The sequence below is a fragment of the Peromyscus maniculatus genome, chromosome 21 (assembly GCF_049852395.1).
Source record: "Peromyscus maniculatus bairdii isolate BWxNUB_F1_BW_parent chromosome 21, HU_Pman_BW_mat_3.1, whole genome shotgun sequence".
NCBI lineage: Eukaryota > Metazoa > Chordata > Mammalia > Rodentia > Cricetidae > Peromyscus > Peromyscus maniculatus.
This window is the reverse complement of record NC_134872.1, coordinates 13,800,238-13,816,739: the sequence shown is the minus strand read 5'-3', so window position 1 is coordinate 13,816,739 and position 16,502 is coordinate 13,800,238. Positions and strand designations below refer to the sequence as shown.

The 16,502-nt window shown below is 43.1% G+C and overlaps 1 protein-coding gene across 1 annotated transcript in view; it reads left to right on the top strand.

Moving 5' to 3' along the window:
- Specc1l (sperm antigen with calponin homology and coiled-coil domains 1 like) overlaps positions 1-16,502 on the top strand; it is a 111,826-nt gene that overhangs the window by 20,336 nt on the left and 74,988 nt on the right. The window contains exons 3-4 of the mRNA XM_076558640.1: positions 9,531-9,684; positions 13,325-14,958. Of these exons, the coding sequence (XP_076414755.1) occupies positions 9,531-9,684; positions 13,325-14,958 (1,788 nt within the window). The remainder of the gene's footprint in view (positions 1-9,530; positions 9,685-13,324; positions 14,959-16,502) is intronic.

The window sequence follows — 16,502 nt, the reverse complement described above, 5'->3', positions numbered from 1 at the left end:
GAGATCCTCCCGCCTCTGCTTCTTCAACAGCTGATCCAGTATTAGTCCTAGTTAGCCTTGGGGGTTTTAATTCAGTAAGAACATAGTTAAATTTTCTTTAGACTTTCTTAGAGACTGGATTAAGTTCTTTTTAGTATAGAATTGTGATTGGACCAGAGACTTTGGGGACAGAGATGAGTACATGGCTTCAAAGGACTGTGGCCATAATTAAAATAGATTACAAGTGGACAGCTCGGATCAAGGACTTAGTGACAGATGGTAGCAGGTTTGCCGTTGTTGTTAGATTTGAATCTTTTAGCCCAGGATGGATTTTGGGAACATAGCAGTTTTCCAGAGGTATTCTCACTCTTAGGGTATTGTGTATTGGTTTGGGCTATCCAGGGATTGCTCCATGCCAATCTGTCTATCTATCTATCTATCTATCTATCTATCTATCTATCTATCTATCTATCTTTTTTTTTTTTTTTTTTTTTTTTTTGGTTTTTTCGAGACAGGGTTTCTCTGTGTAGCTTTGCGCCTTTCCTGGGACTCACTTGGTAGTCCAGGCTGGCCTCGAACTCACAGAGATCCACCTGGCTCTGCCTCCCGAGTGCTGGGATTAAAGGCGTGCGCCACCACCACCCGGCATATCTATCTATCTATCTAGTGTGCACATGAGTGCATTCGTATGTGTACCCTCAGGCCACAGTGTGGGAGTGGGAGTCGTTCTTCCATCTTTGTGTCACAGGGCTTGAACTCAGGTTGTTAGCCTTGGTGTCCCGCATCTGTACCTGCTGAGTCGCAGCCGTTGCCCTCCACCCCCTCTCTTTAAAATGTCTTTTGTTGTTGTTGTCGAGGTTATGTTTTAAGTCAGGAGCTTGCTGTGCGGCCTCACCCTCCCTGCACTCCTCCTGTCTCGGCCCCCCAAGTGCCTAGATGACAAGTGTGTACCACCGCCCCCAACTCCTCGTGCAGTGTTGGATGCCGTTGCACACGGATCCACAGGTCCTCTCCAGCCCTTCCAGTTGAGACATTATTTCCGTACTGGCCTGCTTCCTTGCTTTAGTGATCGGATGTTTGGGGTAGAAACTGACTACAGACTCTATCTAGGAGGGGTTCTGCCAGTCTCACAAGGAGAAACCAAGCATGGTCTGACCTCCAGCAACCCTTTATTCAGGCAGAGGGTTTTAGGTTGTGGATTCACTTATTTTAAAAGCACTTCAGAAGAACAACTTGGGATGTCCATGTATGTTCTGAAAGATCTAGTAGGAAATGCTGTTCTGTATTTCAAGGTTGTTAAAACTGAACCCGGGCTGATTCAGTGGGCATGGAGGGCCCTAATCTTTTCCTTACAATATTCTTGATGAGTTGCTAGTTGTCATCCTGTGGCCTGGGGGACAGTGCCAGGAAGGACCTTTGCCCTACTCTCGATAGACTGACTCAGCACCCTCAAGTGTTTCCTTGGTGGTAGTATTGCCACTCTTTCATGTAATGGAGATGGCTTGTTCTGACCTAACTGGTTACTTAGTTGCTGGGCCGTCTTCAGAGTGGAGTACCTGTGTGACAGGTGACCTGTTATTTATGTGACTGGAAGAACAGGTTGAAGTGTTGTTGTTGGATGATGTGTACCACTGCCTGCCTTCTATGTCCCCTGTGTCAGATTTACTGTGGTCTATGCACTGAGCAGGCATGTCACAGCTGAGGTGTGGGTCTGGAGTTGCTGGGAGTTTGGTCTTGAAGGGTGAGTACTTTTCCACTGTAAAGCAAAACGGTATACTGCTCTGCCAGCACACACCAGCTGTTCCTCTTTTAGGCTTTGTTACAGCAGCAGATTTGTTTAAGTGTGTGTGCATTGTGTTGGGGAGTGTGTGGGTAGATTTGTAGTAGGGAGGGTCAGCTGTCATACTCTGGGGACACTTTGCCTGTACTGGGTCAGCTAGAAAACTGTTGTTGATTAGAAATTGAAAAAGAGACAGGAAAGAAAAGGCTAAACTAAGCAGAAAAAGTGAAAACATTAAAGAGCTTTTGAGAGGCTCAGAATTCAACCCCGTGGCAGAGTGCTTGCCTAGCAGGTGTTATGCCCTGGGTTCCATCTCTAGCACTGTATAAAAGAAGGGGGTTGCCACCTCTCTGACTTATTTATATTTTGTTTTTCAGAGTTACTGTAGTTCACTGTTCCTCTGGCACAAGCCTCCCACAACCTTCATTCCTGGGACTATAATGGAGCATTGATGAGTAGCAGGATAAATGAAGTGTTTTGTTTTTAGTTATTTAGAGATCATGTGTACATACTTAACCCCATTCATACATTTTTGTCATTGGTCAGTTTTCCCATGACCCCTTTCTCATAGGGTAAGGGTAAAAAAAAAAAAGCACTTGAACTTTTTTAGTATCTCATTTCAGGTGCCAACTCTAGTTAAGAGTCCAGAGGATGATCTTTGTGACTTAGAGCTCCAGTCACTCCAGATGGGAGCTGCGGTGGTAGGAGACGAGCAGCCATCGCTCTCTGCAGTGAGATGGAGGGAGGGAGGGAGGTTCTTCTCACACTTGTTCTCACACAGGGGTTGTGCTGATCTGGTCAGGGCTTCGGCTCTTTGTCAGTCAGTAGCTAAGCTTCTTTTCCATGCCGAGGTGGTGCCTCAGTGCTGGCACCTTCCTCTTTGCATGCTACTCGGTTATTCATAGCACTTGAAGAAGCAGCAGAGTCCCCTTTGGATTAGGAAATGTTTTTGTAAAAATCGATGGAGGGAACTAATAAGCTTCAGTCAGAACACAAGTAACCGATAGTACTCTGTAATTATTTTGATCATACTTTCCTGCAATTATTATTTTGTAGTATAAAAGCTTAGTTAATAGGGTTGTAGCTTTGCCATAGGCTGCTTGTGTACACACACACACACACACACACACACACACACACACACACACACACGCCCATCCATGCACACAGGCACACAGGTAGAGGGGGTGAGTTGGGGGAAGAGAAAGAAAAAGTTAACAGTGTGGCGGTTCCCCTCTGAAATGTACAATTTGGAAAATAATCTTAAAGATTAGGAAATAATCTTTAGGAAAATACATAGACTAGACTTGACCATGAGGTGTATCTAATACTTTGTGAGATTTCACTCTCTGTATCTGCAATATTTTTGCCAAATTAATTGAATCTTGCATCTGTTGTTAAAGGTTCACCCATAACATGTTCCTTCATCAATTTCATGTTTTGGGATGTTATTGATAGGGAATTATTTATGGGAATGTACATCTATTTATGGAATCATAGCATAATTAGAAGAAATGGAAAAACAGCAGTGAGCGTACAAGTAGTCTAATGTAAAAGGCAAGCTGGAAGGTACAGTGTTGTTTTGAACTTGTCATTGCGTTGTGCAGATGCATTGGCAGATGCTCTCAAAGTATACACTGAGCTTAGTGAATCCTTGTGCAGTGGATGTACCCTGCAGCCACCACTCAGGGCAGGAAGCAGCATTCCTGCTTCTCAGCAGCCTCGCTAGCACCTCCCGAGAAGTAACTACTGCCTCAATGTTCAGCACCAGAAATTCATTTGCCAGTTTTGATTTTTATACAAGCGTAACTACAAACGCTGTTCTTACTATGTGTGTTGGGTGCCTTACCCATATTGTGGTAAACAACAGAACTTCCTTTGCTGCTGGTTAATACTCCATGTGATTAATAGGCCTTAGTTTACTCACCTAGCAGATTGTTGAGTGACTTTCAGACTGTACTGGGAGCTTCTCAAGACCATATTGTTAGGAACATTCTCACGGACATCTTTATGACCCCTGCATCCTCGTTTCTGTTAGCCGTCTAACCAGAGTGTGGCCACTGTGCTGGATTTTAATAGGCTGGTTAAGTTGCTTCTCAAGCCTGCATACCAGTTTGCACTCCTGGGTGCTTAGTGCCACATTGTTACTTCCTTTATTTTAACCATTCAGGGCTGTGTAGGGGCTTGTGTGGGAAGTTAATTTGCATGTGTTTTATGAATGAGATGGAACACCTTTTGTATGTGCTTTCTTACTTGTTTTAGAGACAGTATTCTATGTTACTGCGGCTTTGGACTGCTGGTCTCAAAGCCTCAGACTACCATGCCTGACTCTACCATGTATTTTTTACTAAGAATCACCACATACTAACTTTTACTATGGTGTTATAATATATATATATAACACACACACACAGAGTTTGTCTTAAACCATTTTATTGTAAATTGTAGACAGTAACGATCCTTTACTGCTGAATATTTATATTTTCAAGAAAACAAACATTCTCTTTTATAGCCATAGTACAATTAAAAACCAGGGCATTATATTACTGTAAATCCAGTAGTTAGCGTATTGGCTCATTAAATTTACTAATGCAATAGAGTTCATTACCACAAATGAGAATTTCTTTTCTCTTTAAAAAAGGTTTGCTTTTGCTTGGTGGTGGTAGCGCATGCCTTTAATCCTAGCACTTGGGAGGCAGAGGCAGGTGGATCTCTGTGAGTTTGAGGCCAGCCTGGTCTACAGAGTGAGATAACTACACAAAGAAACCCTGTCTCGAAAAACCAAAAAATAAATAAATGGAAAAAAAAAGGTTTGCTCGTATTTTGTGTGTGAAAGTGTGTTGCCAGCATGTGTGTCTGTATAGCACATGCCTACAGTGCCTGCAGAGGCTGGAAGAAGCGTCAGGTCCCCAGGAACTGGACTTGCAGAGAACCTCTGTTTAGATCCTTAGCCCATTTTTTAAATTGCCATTGTTTCCTCGACTCTTTGATTTCTGAGTTCTTTGTCTCTGGGTGTTATTCTTCTGTCACATGTAGAGCTGGCAAAGTCTCTCCCACTCACTGGTTCCTTCTTCACTCATGATTGTTTTAGTTTTGTGAGGTCATATTTGTCATTTGTTGACCTGAATTCCTGTACAGATGGGGTCCTCTCTGAGTCCTTTCCTACACCCAGATCTTGTAGACACTGCTGCTGTTTACTCCCAGCAGTTTCAGTGTTTTGGGTTTCACAGTGAGTTCTTTGATCCACTTGGATATAATTTGTGCATGGTAATAGATACAGATCTAATATCATTTGCCTGTACACATCCAGTTTTCCTAGCACCATTTGTTGAAGATGTAGTTTTTTATCCAGTGGTTTGGTTTCTCCCCTCCCTCCCTCCCTCCCTCCCTCCCTCCCTCCCTCCCTCCCTCCCTCCCTCCCTCCCTCCCTCCCTCCCTTCCTGGTGTGTGTGTGTGTGTGTGTGTGTGTGTGTGTGTGTGTGTGTGTGTGTGTGTGTACATGTTTACAGGTCAGGGGGCAACTTGTGAGAGTCAGTCTTCCCACCATACAGGTTACGAAAATTGAACTCAGGTCTTCAGGCTTGGTGTCAAGTGTGCCATCTCTCGAGCCCTCTATACCACAAAACTGATTATTTTTTAATAGCTGTGTGCCACACTATGTTATATACCAATGCATACATTTACACTGTCCTTCCCGAAAGAGTGTATTATCACACTTTTTCTGTTTTTGCCAGGCTGGTTGGTATTTGGTTTCTTTTCTTTCCTTTCTCTTTCTCTTCCTTTTTATTTGTTTGTTTGCTTGTTCATTTATTTCTTTATTTTAACTGTGATGAGGGTTTTAAACTTTTTCTAAACTAAAGTTTTATCTTTTTTTATTTTTATTTTTATGTACTTAAGTAGATCGAAGTCTTTGTTTCATGATTTCAGAATTTCTGGTTGTAGTTAGAAATTTTATTTTTAATGTGGTATAAAACACTTCAAACTCATATTCTTTTTCTACTTTGTGAATACACAGTTGACCTAGCATGTTTTCTTGTAAAACCTGTGTCTTCTGAATGACTTTTAAAGCCATAAATCAACTATCTTACTATATAGTTTCTTTATAGAATTTTTTGGTTATTAGTATTTTGGTTTTTTGAGACAAGATCTCTCCATGTAGCTCTGGCTGTCCTGGAACTTGCTACATAGACCAGACTGGCCTTGAACTCAGAGAGATTCACCTGTCTCTGTCTCCTGAGTGCTGGGATTCAAAGTGGGTGCCACCACTCCTGGTTTATTATACTATGATGGTGGTGCTGAGCGTACAACCCAGGACCTCACACATGCTGGATAAGAGTGCTCCTGCCCAGCTGCACCCTTGCTTTTGGACTCTTTTTTGGCTTCACTGATATATATTTTTTTCTTTTCTGTACTATGTGATCTGAGTTACAAGTTCAGAGTTTGTGATTTGGTATCCCAGTGTGTGTTTGACTTTGTCAGTACCCAAAGGCAAGTTGTAACCTGAGAAGCGTGACTAGGATTAATCTCCCTCCTCGCATGACTTAGAGAATATTTTAGCCTGGTCTGCAGAGGGAGTTCCAGGATAGCCAGGGCTACACAGAGAAACTCTGTCTCAGGGGAAGAGAGAGAAGGAAAGAAAAGCATATTTAACATAACAGGGAAGACAAATTAGTTTGAACATAGCTTTTTTTAAAAAAACATATAAAAGATGATTTGAAAATACACTTGTTGGTCAAACGGAGCGCTGCTTGTGGCTGGCCGCCGCCCGCAGCGGCCATGCCAGTGGAGGAGAGTGCTGATCAGAAGAATCAGAGGCGATGGTTACCTTTTTAGAACTTTATTGGGAGAGGTGGGGGGGGGGAAGAGAAGGAGAGAGAGGACAGACGGAAGGAAGGAGCGGAAAAGAAAAGAGAGGGGCGCACAGAGGGCCCACCCGCTTTTTAGGTTGGGACACCATTGCAGGCTGATGACGAAATTAAGGACAGAATCCTTACAACACTATGTTGCTTTTTTATAACTGCTAATGGATAAAGATTGATGGGATAGGTAGGGAACTTGAGATTTAGAGGTATTTTGTACCATAGTTGATGGCTGCTTTTTACTAGCAGACACAAGTCTTCATGGTTAATGGCATTTCCCCTGTTCTCTTTATCCTATGTATTGAGATGTCAAACAGTATGACAATCCTTAATTATCCCAGTATAGTTGTGTAAATGTTTGAAAAACTGATCCCTTTTCTGTCTATTTTTAGTTTTTAATTTAAAAAATATAGTATGAGTGTTTTGCTGAGTCAAAGCTGGGTCCTCTGCCAGTACTCTTCACCACTAAGCCATCACTCCAGTCCCCGATGTTACTTTTTATCTTGGTTTTGGGTTCAAACCCAGGTCTGTGAGCATGCTAGGTGAGCATTCTATTTCTTAGCCTCATCCTTAAGTCTTCTGAGTCTTTAAATAAAATGTTACCTATCTGCACTACTGTAAGACAGCTTTAATAATTGACTGATGAAGGGCAGATCAGATGGCTCAGTGATTGAAAGGACATACTGCTTTTTCAGAATATCTAGTGTGGCGGTTTGAATAAGAATGGCCCCCATAGACTCCCTTGTTTGAATGCTTGGCCCATAAGGAGTGGCACTGTTAGGAAGTGTGGCCTTGTTGGAGGAAGTGTGTCACTGCTGGAGTGAGCTTTGAGGTCTTACATATGCTCAAGCTGCGGCCCAGTGTGGGACATATTTCACTTCCTGTTGCTTGTGGATCAAGATAAAGAACTCAACTCCTTCTCCAACATCATGTCTGCCTGCATGCCACCATGTCCCGCTAATGATAATGGACTACATCTGAAAGGGCAAGCCACCTGAATTAAATGTTTTCCTTTATAAGAGTTGCTGTGGTCATGGTGTCTCTTCACAGCAATAGAAACCCTTGTTAAGACACCTAGGTTCACGATACCAAACACTCATATGTTGACTCAAATCATCTGTAACTCCAGTTTCAGGGGATCCAATGCCCTCTTCTAACCTCTGACTCACAATCATCTGTAACTCCAGGTCCAGGGGCTCCAATGCCCTCTTCTGACCTCTGTGGGAACAAATCTCAAATGTGCTGTATAGCCATATATGCAGGCAAAATATCCATACACATTAAATTATATATATATATATATATATATATATATATATATATATATATATATATATAATGATGACAACAGACATTTCCATATGGAATCCCTGGCATTGAAAACTGGAAGAAACTTCAGAGTTTACTCATGTATGAACCATTTTTGCTTGTAGAAGTGAATTCGTTATGATTATTTTAAGAGCATTGCTTTAGCCAAAGATAGTAAATCAGTCAGCTAAAGTGTACTTTCACCTTAAGTGGAGAAAAGCTTTGAGTTCTTTTATTAAAAGGCATTTTTTTTGGCCTGGGAGATGTTCAGTGGGTAAAGGCGTTTACTGCTGGGCCTGACCACTTGGGTTTGATCCCCAAGATCAATAGAGAATGGATTCCAGTAGATTGACCTCTGACCTCCACCTGTGCTCTGTGCAAGAAGGCACATATATGTGTACACACATGTACACACACACTAGATACATAAATACATAATTATTAAAGTAATAACAAGTACTTTTCCTTTTCTACTGTTTTTTAATTCCTGGTGTTTAAAAAAAGAAGTGAAAATGAGTCTCTCTTAGTCACTTTTCTATTGCTGTGGTAAGACACCATGACCAAGGCAACTTATATTTTAAAAAAACAAGAGTATATTGGGACATACAGTTTCAGAAGGTTAGAGTCCATGGCCATCATGGTGGAGAGCGTGGCAGCAGGCAGGCAGTCGTGACGCAGGAGCAGTAGTTGAGAGCTTAAATCTTGATCCATAAGCGTGAGTCAGAGAGAACTAACTGGGAATAGTTTGGAAACCTCAGAGCCCACCCCCAGTGACACAGCTCCTCGAACAAGGCCACACCTCCTAATATTCCCCAGTCTGTCAGCTGGGGACCAGGGATTCACATACATGAGCTGCTGGGAGCCTTTCTCACTACGACCACCACAGGGGCTCGTCACTGTTTTTCCTTAAGTGATATTTTTAAAGCCATTACCATCATCTGTAGTGTGTTTCTCTTAAAAATCCCCATATTTTTAATCATCTTTATAAAGTATGAATGTTACAAAATACACCTTAGTGGTGGTGATCTTTGGTGTCCCTTGATATCCCAATGAAGTCCCAGTTTTTGTTACTTGTATTACACAGGTCTTTAAATTTTTTTCAGTTTTTTTTGCAAATTTAACACTAGAGGATTAGATAAGCTAAGGTACATTTCAAAATAGTTTCTTTTGGAATCATGTAAAGTATTGAAGATTTACTTGACTCTTAGTGGCAATTTCTAGAACTTACAGCAGTCAGTATCGGCTATCCTCATTGTCGCCTGTATAGTTTCATTGAAGTGATCCCTGTTCATGAGTCATGTCCTAAATGAAAGTTTAATAAGGATAACACCTTCCTGTCTTTGTCTGAATCGGGCACAAGTAGGTACACAGCAGGCATCCATAAAATTTTTTTTCTGTGCGTGATTTAGTGTCTTATGAAGATGTTGTGATTGCCTGTAACTCTAAAGAGACTTTGTGTCTGAGTCTACAGCACAGTGGTGAGCTGCTTATTTATTAAATGTCAGGAAGTCTTATTAGTATAGTAAAAGTCCAGAGCCTTGCTGAGTCTTCACATTAATCTTGCTTCATTTAGTCAACGTCTCTTTATTTCCCTTTGCTTCCAGACCAAGAGCAATGATGACCTTTTAGCTGGAATGGCTGGAGGAGTAAATGTGACTAATGGTGTCAAAGCAAAGAAGAGCACCTGTTCATCCGCAGCGCCTTCAGCACCTGCCCCTGCCATGACCGTTGTGGAGAATAAAGCTAAGATTAGCACAGGTATGGCTGGTACTCAGTCCTGTACTCATCTGCTTTGGCTGTCCAACTCATAGTCAGCCCGGCACCTTCATATCCACCCTCCTCCGGGGGGCGGGGGAGAGAGAGAATAAGAGAATGTGTGTGTGTGTGTGTGTGTGTGTGTGTGTGTGTGTAAGAATGTTTTACTTGTTTATGTGTATATGGTTTCAAGGCTGATCACTTTGTGTTGGGTAACCAGTTAGAAAGCTGACCCTGGAGAGGTTAACTTTCTTTCTCCCAGCAGCCATCGTTTGCTGGAGTGGGACCCTTTGAGATTTTTCTCCCTGGTTAGCCTGTCTATTTATAATGCTATTATTGTTTCTGTCTTGTTTGTGCAGTTACTTCTAGAGGAGACAGTCTTATGGCAGTCTTCCTGGTACCTAGTTCTTACAGTCTTTTTGCCTCCTCTGCTGTGATGTTCCCTGAGTTCAGATGCAGGAGCTGTGATGTAAATGTATCCGTTGGAGCTGGGTTCCCTACAATTGGTTGATCTTAGCATTGTGTCCAGTTGGGATTTTCTGTAATGTCTTCAATTTTTGTAGAGAGGCTTTGTTGATCAGGAGTGATGGCCACACTTGTGGTACAGCAGTAAGATTTAGAGTGAAGTAAGGAATTATGCTAGTCTAGCAGAGTGGTGGTAGAAGTCTCTTAGGCCTAGGTAATTCAATAGATTTCTAGTACCAGGCATAATTTCCTTTCCGTTGAGTGGGCCTCAGTCCAACTAGACAGCTGTTGGTTACCACCAACATGTGAGTGCCACTTTATTGCACCTTTAGGATAGCTTGCCATGGTAGGTATTGATGTGGATCGTAGTCACAGCTGGGTAGGACTATTAATTGCTTCTCTCCCTTAGCAGTTTGCATAGTACTTCCTGGTACTATGGAAGCTAGACTGCAAGAGATAGATGGCTTTTAGGTTAGACCCAGCTTAAGTCATCCAAGTGTAGTGTACTATGTGTGTGATTTCTTCAGCAATAGGGGCTTCCCCTCAACCTCTGATCAGAAACCAAGAACAACAGCCGTAGCCTGTGTAGTTTTGGGAGTCCCTTGACTACCCTGACCAACTACTCAAAAGGATTTTTCTTGTTTCTGGTACTGGGGTTTTTGTTAGTTTGTGGTTCTTATGGGGAACATTGTCAGCCCAAGTGGCATTTAAGACACACACACACACACACACACACACACACACACACACACTTAAGTGTGTCTTATATAATTTTAGGTGAATATTAAATATGATTACTTAAGGCTTTATCAATCTTAGTATTATTTGTCCCTCTTCCCTTCTCCTTAGCTGTTTGTTTTTAGATTAATAATATTAATCTAATCATTTATATTATAATAAAACTAATGAATAAAGTTAATAAATGAACTTAGAAAATCTGACCGTTTAAGGAGGAATATTACCATATTTTACTTCTTATAGTTACAGGAAAAAACCCTTCAAAACCAACAGTGAATATAAGATCATGTGGTGAAACCCCTAATTTGTACAATTAATATGTACTAATAAGTAATTATAAAATATGAAAATGTCACATTATATGAGAAGGCATATGAAAGAAAAGCCAATTGGCCACCGTTATAGGGACCCCTCTTCAGTCATTAGGTAGCCATCAGCCCCTTTGTTTGTGTTAGACTTTCCTAGCCCAGGTTCCGACTGTCCCCTTACCCCTTTGAACCTCTGCAATCTCTTCTTACATTCCAGATCACACTCCACTGTTCATTTTAATGGTGGTGTGGTATGATTAACCAGAGGGAATGATTCCATCCTTACTTTCTATAAGCATTATTTTATTTGATCCTCGCTCATAGGGCAAGCATGTTGAGATGAAATACTCTGTTGCCACCTCCTCTTTGTGACTTCTAGAGCTGAGCAGGGGCACATTCCAGTGTGCACATGTGGTTTCCTGCTGATGGTTACACCTGACCTCAGGATTCATTTATTTCCTCCTAGGATTAGGTACTCTAGTTCAGATTGGTATGTCTGTTAGTCTCCTAGTACACCGTAATGCAATACCACAGACTGAGTGGTTTACACAACAGACATTTATTTTATTATAATGTGGTCTGTAAATCAAAGTATTGGCATTACGGCTCCTCCTGAGGCCTCCTTGGCTATTTGGCTGCTTTCTCACTGTGTCCCCCGCAATGTGTCCCTCTGCTTCTGTCCTAATCTCCTCTTTTTGTAGACACAAATCACACTGGATAAGGGCCACTCTAACAGCTTGACTTAGTCAGTGTTCTGTTGCTGTGAAGAGATACCATGACCATGACAACTCTTATAAAAGAAATCATTTAAATTGGGACTTGCTTACAGTTTCAGTGGTTTAGTCCATGCAGGGAGGGAAGCATGGCGGCGTGCAGGCAGACATGGTGCTGGAGCAGTAGCTGAGAGGTCTACATTTAGAAAGAGACACTGGGCCAAGCTTGGGTTTTTGAAACCTCAGAGCCCTCCCCCAGTGACACACTTTCTTCAACAAGGTCACACTTCCTCTAACAAGGCCACACCTCCTAATCCTTCCAAATAGTGTCACTCCCTAAGCATTTAAATATTTGAACCTATGGGGGCTGCCATTATTCAAACCACGACACAGCTCTATCTGAATTTAATTGACTGATTGAATTACCCTGTCTACAATACAGTCACATTCTAGGGAGCAGTCATGGCTTTAACATACACGGTTCTGGGGACATGCATGGTTCAGCCCCAGCACCATCCTTACTCTTCAGTTGGTTGGCTGTCTGGTGATCTTACTGCTTTAGTAGAAGTAGCTCGGATGGCAGGCCTGCACACCCCCAGGCCCAAACAATCAGTGAATTTTTAAAGAACTACCATTTTCTGTAGTGGACAGCGAGGCTACAGAGGTGGTGTAGGAAGAAGATGGTTACTTGTGTGGGGGCTGTAGGTGTGTTCTGACGCAGCTCTGCAACTGTAAAGGAATGAAGATACCATTTACCTCAAAGTTTTGACGAGTCTTCTGTAAATTAATGCCTGTAAATTTGTTCCTCTCCCTGCATTGTGGTTCTAATGGTTGAACCCAGAGCCTTGCACATGCTACACAAATACTCTGCTTCCCTCTTGACCTACTCTGAGATTTTCCCGTGTGCACATGGAGTAAACCTAAAAGTTCTAGTTCCTCGTAGAGCTTTTGTTACTGTTTGTGTGGCACTTTGTGATTGGAAACTCGTTGGCGTTTACTTTGGGTGTCATTTTTCTGTGTCTTGTAGGTCGCCTGGACTGGGTGTATTCTGAGGCTGGCTTTCCCTTCATGCTGCTCTGTGATCTCCTTTTACTCTGTTTCCTGTAGTTAATCACCTGACTGGTTGATCTTAGAGCCCATCCTAACTGAGCCTCCCCTAGACTATTGTGTTCCAGCCAGTATTCTGGTCCTGTTATATCTTTATAACAGCTTTATTGAGATATAGTTCATAGTCCATAAAATTTATCCTTCTAATATATAAAATTGGAAGTATAAAAAGGAGATTGACTTTGAAGATGACCAGTTGCAGGTCTCTGTCAATGTAGCCGCCCCGCTTTCATCTCAGTAGTTCTGGGCTCTGAACACATGCATTTTTGTTGCTAATAATTTTTTCTTAAATTCTTTGTTTTGAACATGTAGGCACCAGTTCCTCAGCCAAACGGAGTACTTCAGCCGGAAATAAAGAATCCAGTTCTACTAGAGAAAGATTACGTGAACGCACACGGCTAAACCAGAGCAAAAAACTGCCTTCTGTGAGCCAGGGCGCTAACGATGTGGCAGTGGCCAAACGCTCTCGAAGCCGCACTGCTACAGAGTGTGACATCCGAATGAGCAAGTCTAAGTCGGACAACCAGATCAGCGACAAAGCTGCTTTGGAAGCCAAGGTGAAAGATCTCCTCACACTGGCCAAAACCAAGGATGTAGAAATTTTACATTTGAGAAACGAACTCCGAGACATGCGTGCTCAGCTGGGCATTAACGAGGAGCCTTCTGAAGGGGATGAACAGTCTGAAGAGAAGGAAACCATGATCGCTCACCAGCCAACTGATGTGGAGTCTACTTTGCTGCAGCTGCAGGAACAGAATACAGCCATCCGCGAGGAGCTCAACCAGCTGAAGAATGAGAACAGAATGCTAAAGGACAGGTTGAATGCATTGGGCTTTTCCCTAGAGCAGAGGCTGGACAACTCTGAAAAACTGTTTGGTTATCAGTCCGTGAGCCCAGAGATCACTGCTGGTAACCAGAGTGATGGAGGAGGAACCCTGACATCTTCAGTAGAAGGTTCTGCCCCTGGGTCAGTGGAAGATCTCCTGAGTCAGGATGAAAATACACTCATGGACCATCAGCACAGTAACTCTATGGACAACCTAGACAGTGAGTGCAGCGAGGTCTACCAGCCCCTCACTTCAAGTGATGATGCTCTGGATGCCCCCTCCTCTTCAGAGTCGGAGGGCATCCCGAGCATAGAGCGCTCTCGGAAGGGGAGCAGTGGGAATGCGAGCGAGGTCTCCGTGGCTTGCCTGACGGAACGGATTCACCAGATGGAAGAGAACCAGCACAGTACCAGCGAGGAGCTTCAGGCTACTCTGCAAGAGTTGGCTGACCTCCAGCAGATTACCCAAGAACTCAACAGTGAGAACGAAAGGCTGGGAGAGGAGAAGGTCATCCTGATGGAGTCACTGTGTCAGCAGAGTGATAAGTTGGAACACTTTGGCCGACAGATTGAGTATTTCCGCTCCCTTCTAGATGAGCATCACATTGCTTATGTCATAGATGAAGACGTAAAGAGTGGGCGCTACATGGAGCTGGAGCAGCGTTACATGGATTTGGCTGAGAACGCCCGTTTTGAGCGAGAGCAGCTTCTAGGTGTCCAGCAGCATTTAAGCAACACTCTGAAGATGGCGGAGCAAGACAACAAGGAAGCCCAAGAGATGATAGGTGCACTCAAAGAGCGCAGCCACCACATGGAGCGGATTATTGAGTCTGAGCAGAAGGGCAAGGCGGCCCTGGCAGCCACCCTGGAGGAGTACAAAGCTACTGTGGCCAGTGACCAGATAGAGATGAATCGCCTGAAGGCCCAGCTGGAGAACGAAAAGCAGAAAGTGGCCGAGCTGTACTCCATCCACAACTCTGGTGACAAATCGGATATCCAGGACCTCCTGGAGAGCGTTAGGTTGGACAAGGAAAAGGCAGAGACTTTGGCCAGCAGCCTGCAGGAAGATCTGGCTCATACCCGGAATGATGCCAATCGGTTACAGGACACCATTGCTAAGGTATTGCCCAAACAAAGATGTTCATTTAGCCGACACAGCTGCCATATGTAGCACGTTTGTTGAAAAGCAGAAGTGCTTGCTTAAGGTGCCATTGCCTTTTATTTACAGTTGTTCTCAAGTTTTCAAATGTGCTACCTTAAATAGAGTAAAAGTTCTCTTATAATATTCTCATTTTCCTTCCAAATGGTCTATAGTTAAAATGAATTCATGCCTCCTGGGCAGTAGAGAACTTTATATCCTCATCTTTAATACACTGTGGCACAGGCTAGATGCTGAGTCAGGATTTCCATTTTCAGGGATTGATTGGCGATGTCTGCTGCCTTTTGTCTTGCTGTAGTTGTAGATTTTTCAGATAGCATTTTCTTGTGAGTTAGTTCTAGTTTAGAGTACAGCTGCACCTATTTCTTGGAGATGTAGGAATTACTGCTGGCAGAGAGAGCTTAGAGATGCTTCTTCTAGTCTCTCATTTTACAGATGTTCAGTGTAATAGTTCTGCCTTAGGATTTCTGTTGCTGTGAAGAAGCACCAGGCCCATGGCAACTCTTATAAAGGAAAACATGTAATTGAGGTGGCGGCTTACAGTTCAGAGCTTTAGTCCACCATCATCACGGTGGGAGATGGCAGCGTGCAGGCAGACATGGTGCTGGAGAGGTAGCCAAGAGTGTTACATTTTCAGGCAACAGGAAGTGAACTGAACATCTGGCAGTATCCTGAGCATAGGAGACCTCAAAGCACACCTCCACAGTGGCGCACTTCCTCCAACAAGGCCACACCTCCTAACAGTGCCACTCCCTTTGGGGGCCATTTTCTTTCAGAAATAGTGAAGACTCACTCAGAGTTAGGTTCCTGGTGTTCTGACCAGGGTTCTTTATCAAGAGATTGTTGAAGTGAGTGTTTTTGTACAAGATATCTATTCTGTCCCACATTTTGTTTCTTTTTTAATGTGTATGTGTGCTTGTGTTAATTTATGGCACGTGTGTATGTGCCCACAGAGGCCAGAGGAGGGTGCTGGATCCCTTGAAGCTGCAGTTACAAGCTGTTGGGACTCCTGACGTGGGTGCTGGGAACTGAACTAGAGTTGTCTAGAAGAGCAGAAAATGCTCTTGATTGCTGAGATCTCCCCTGCCCAAGTGCCATGAGTTTTAAAGAGAGAAGTTTTAGCCGGGCGGTTGATGGCACTCGCCTTTAATCCCAGCACTTGGAAGGCAGAGCCAGGCAGATCTCCGTGAGTTCGAGACCAGCCTGGTTTACAGAGCAAGATCCAGGACAGGCACCAAAACTATACAGAGAAACCCTGTCTCGAAAAACAACAACAAAGAGAGAGAGAGAGAGGGAGAGAAGTTTTAGTGCATCTTTGGTTAAAACTTGAATAACTCATATTTTAACTATTTTCTTGATCCCTTTTTAAAAAATCATTTCCCATTTGTTTCAGAGGTGGAAGGGGATAGAATGTGTGCATGTTGCTGGAGGGCATCAGTCAGGACAACTTGTGGGAGTTGGTTTTCTCTTTTTCTCATGTGAGTGCCAAGGATTGGACTCAGGTT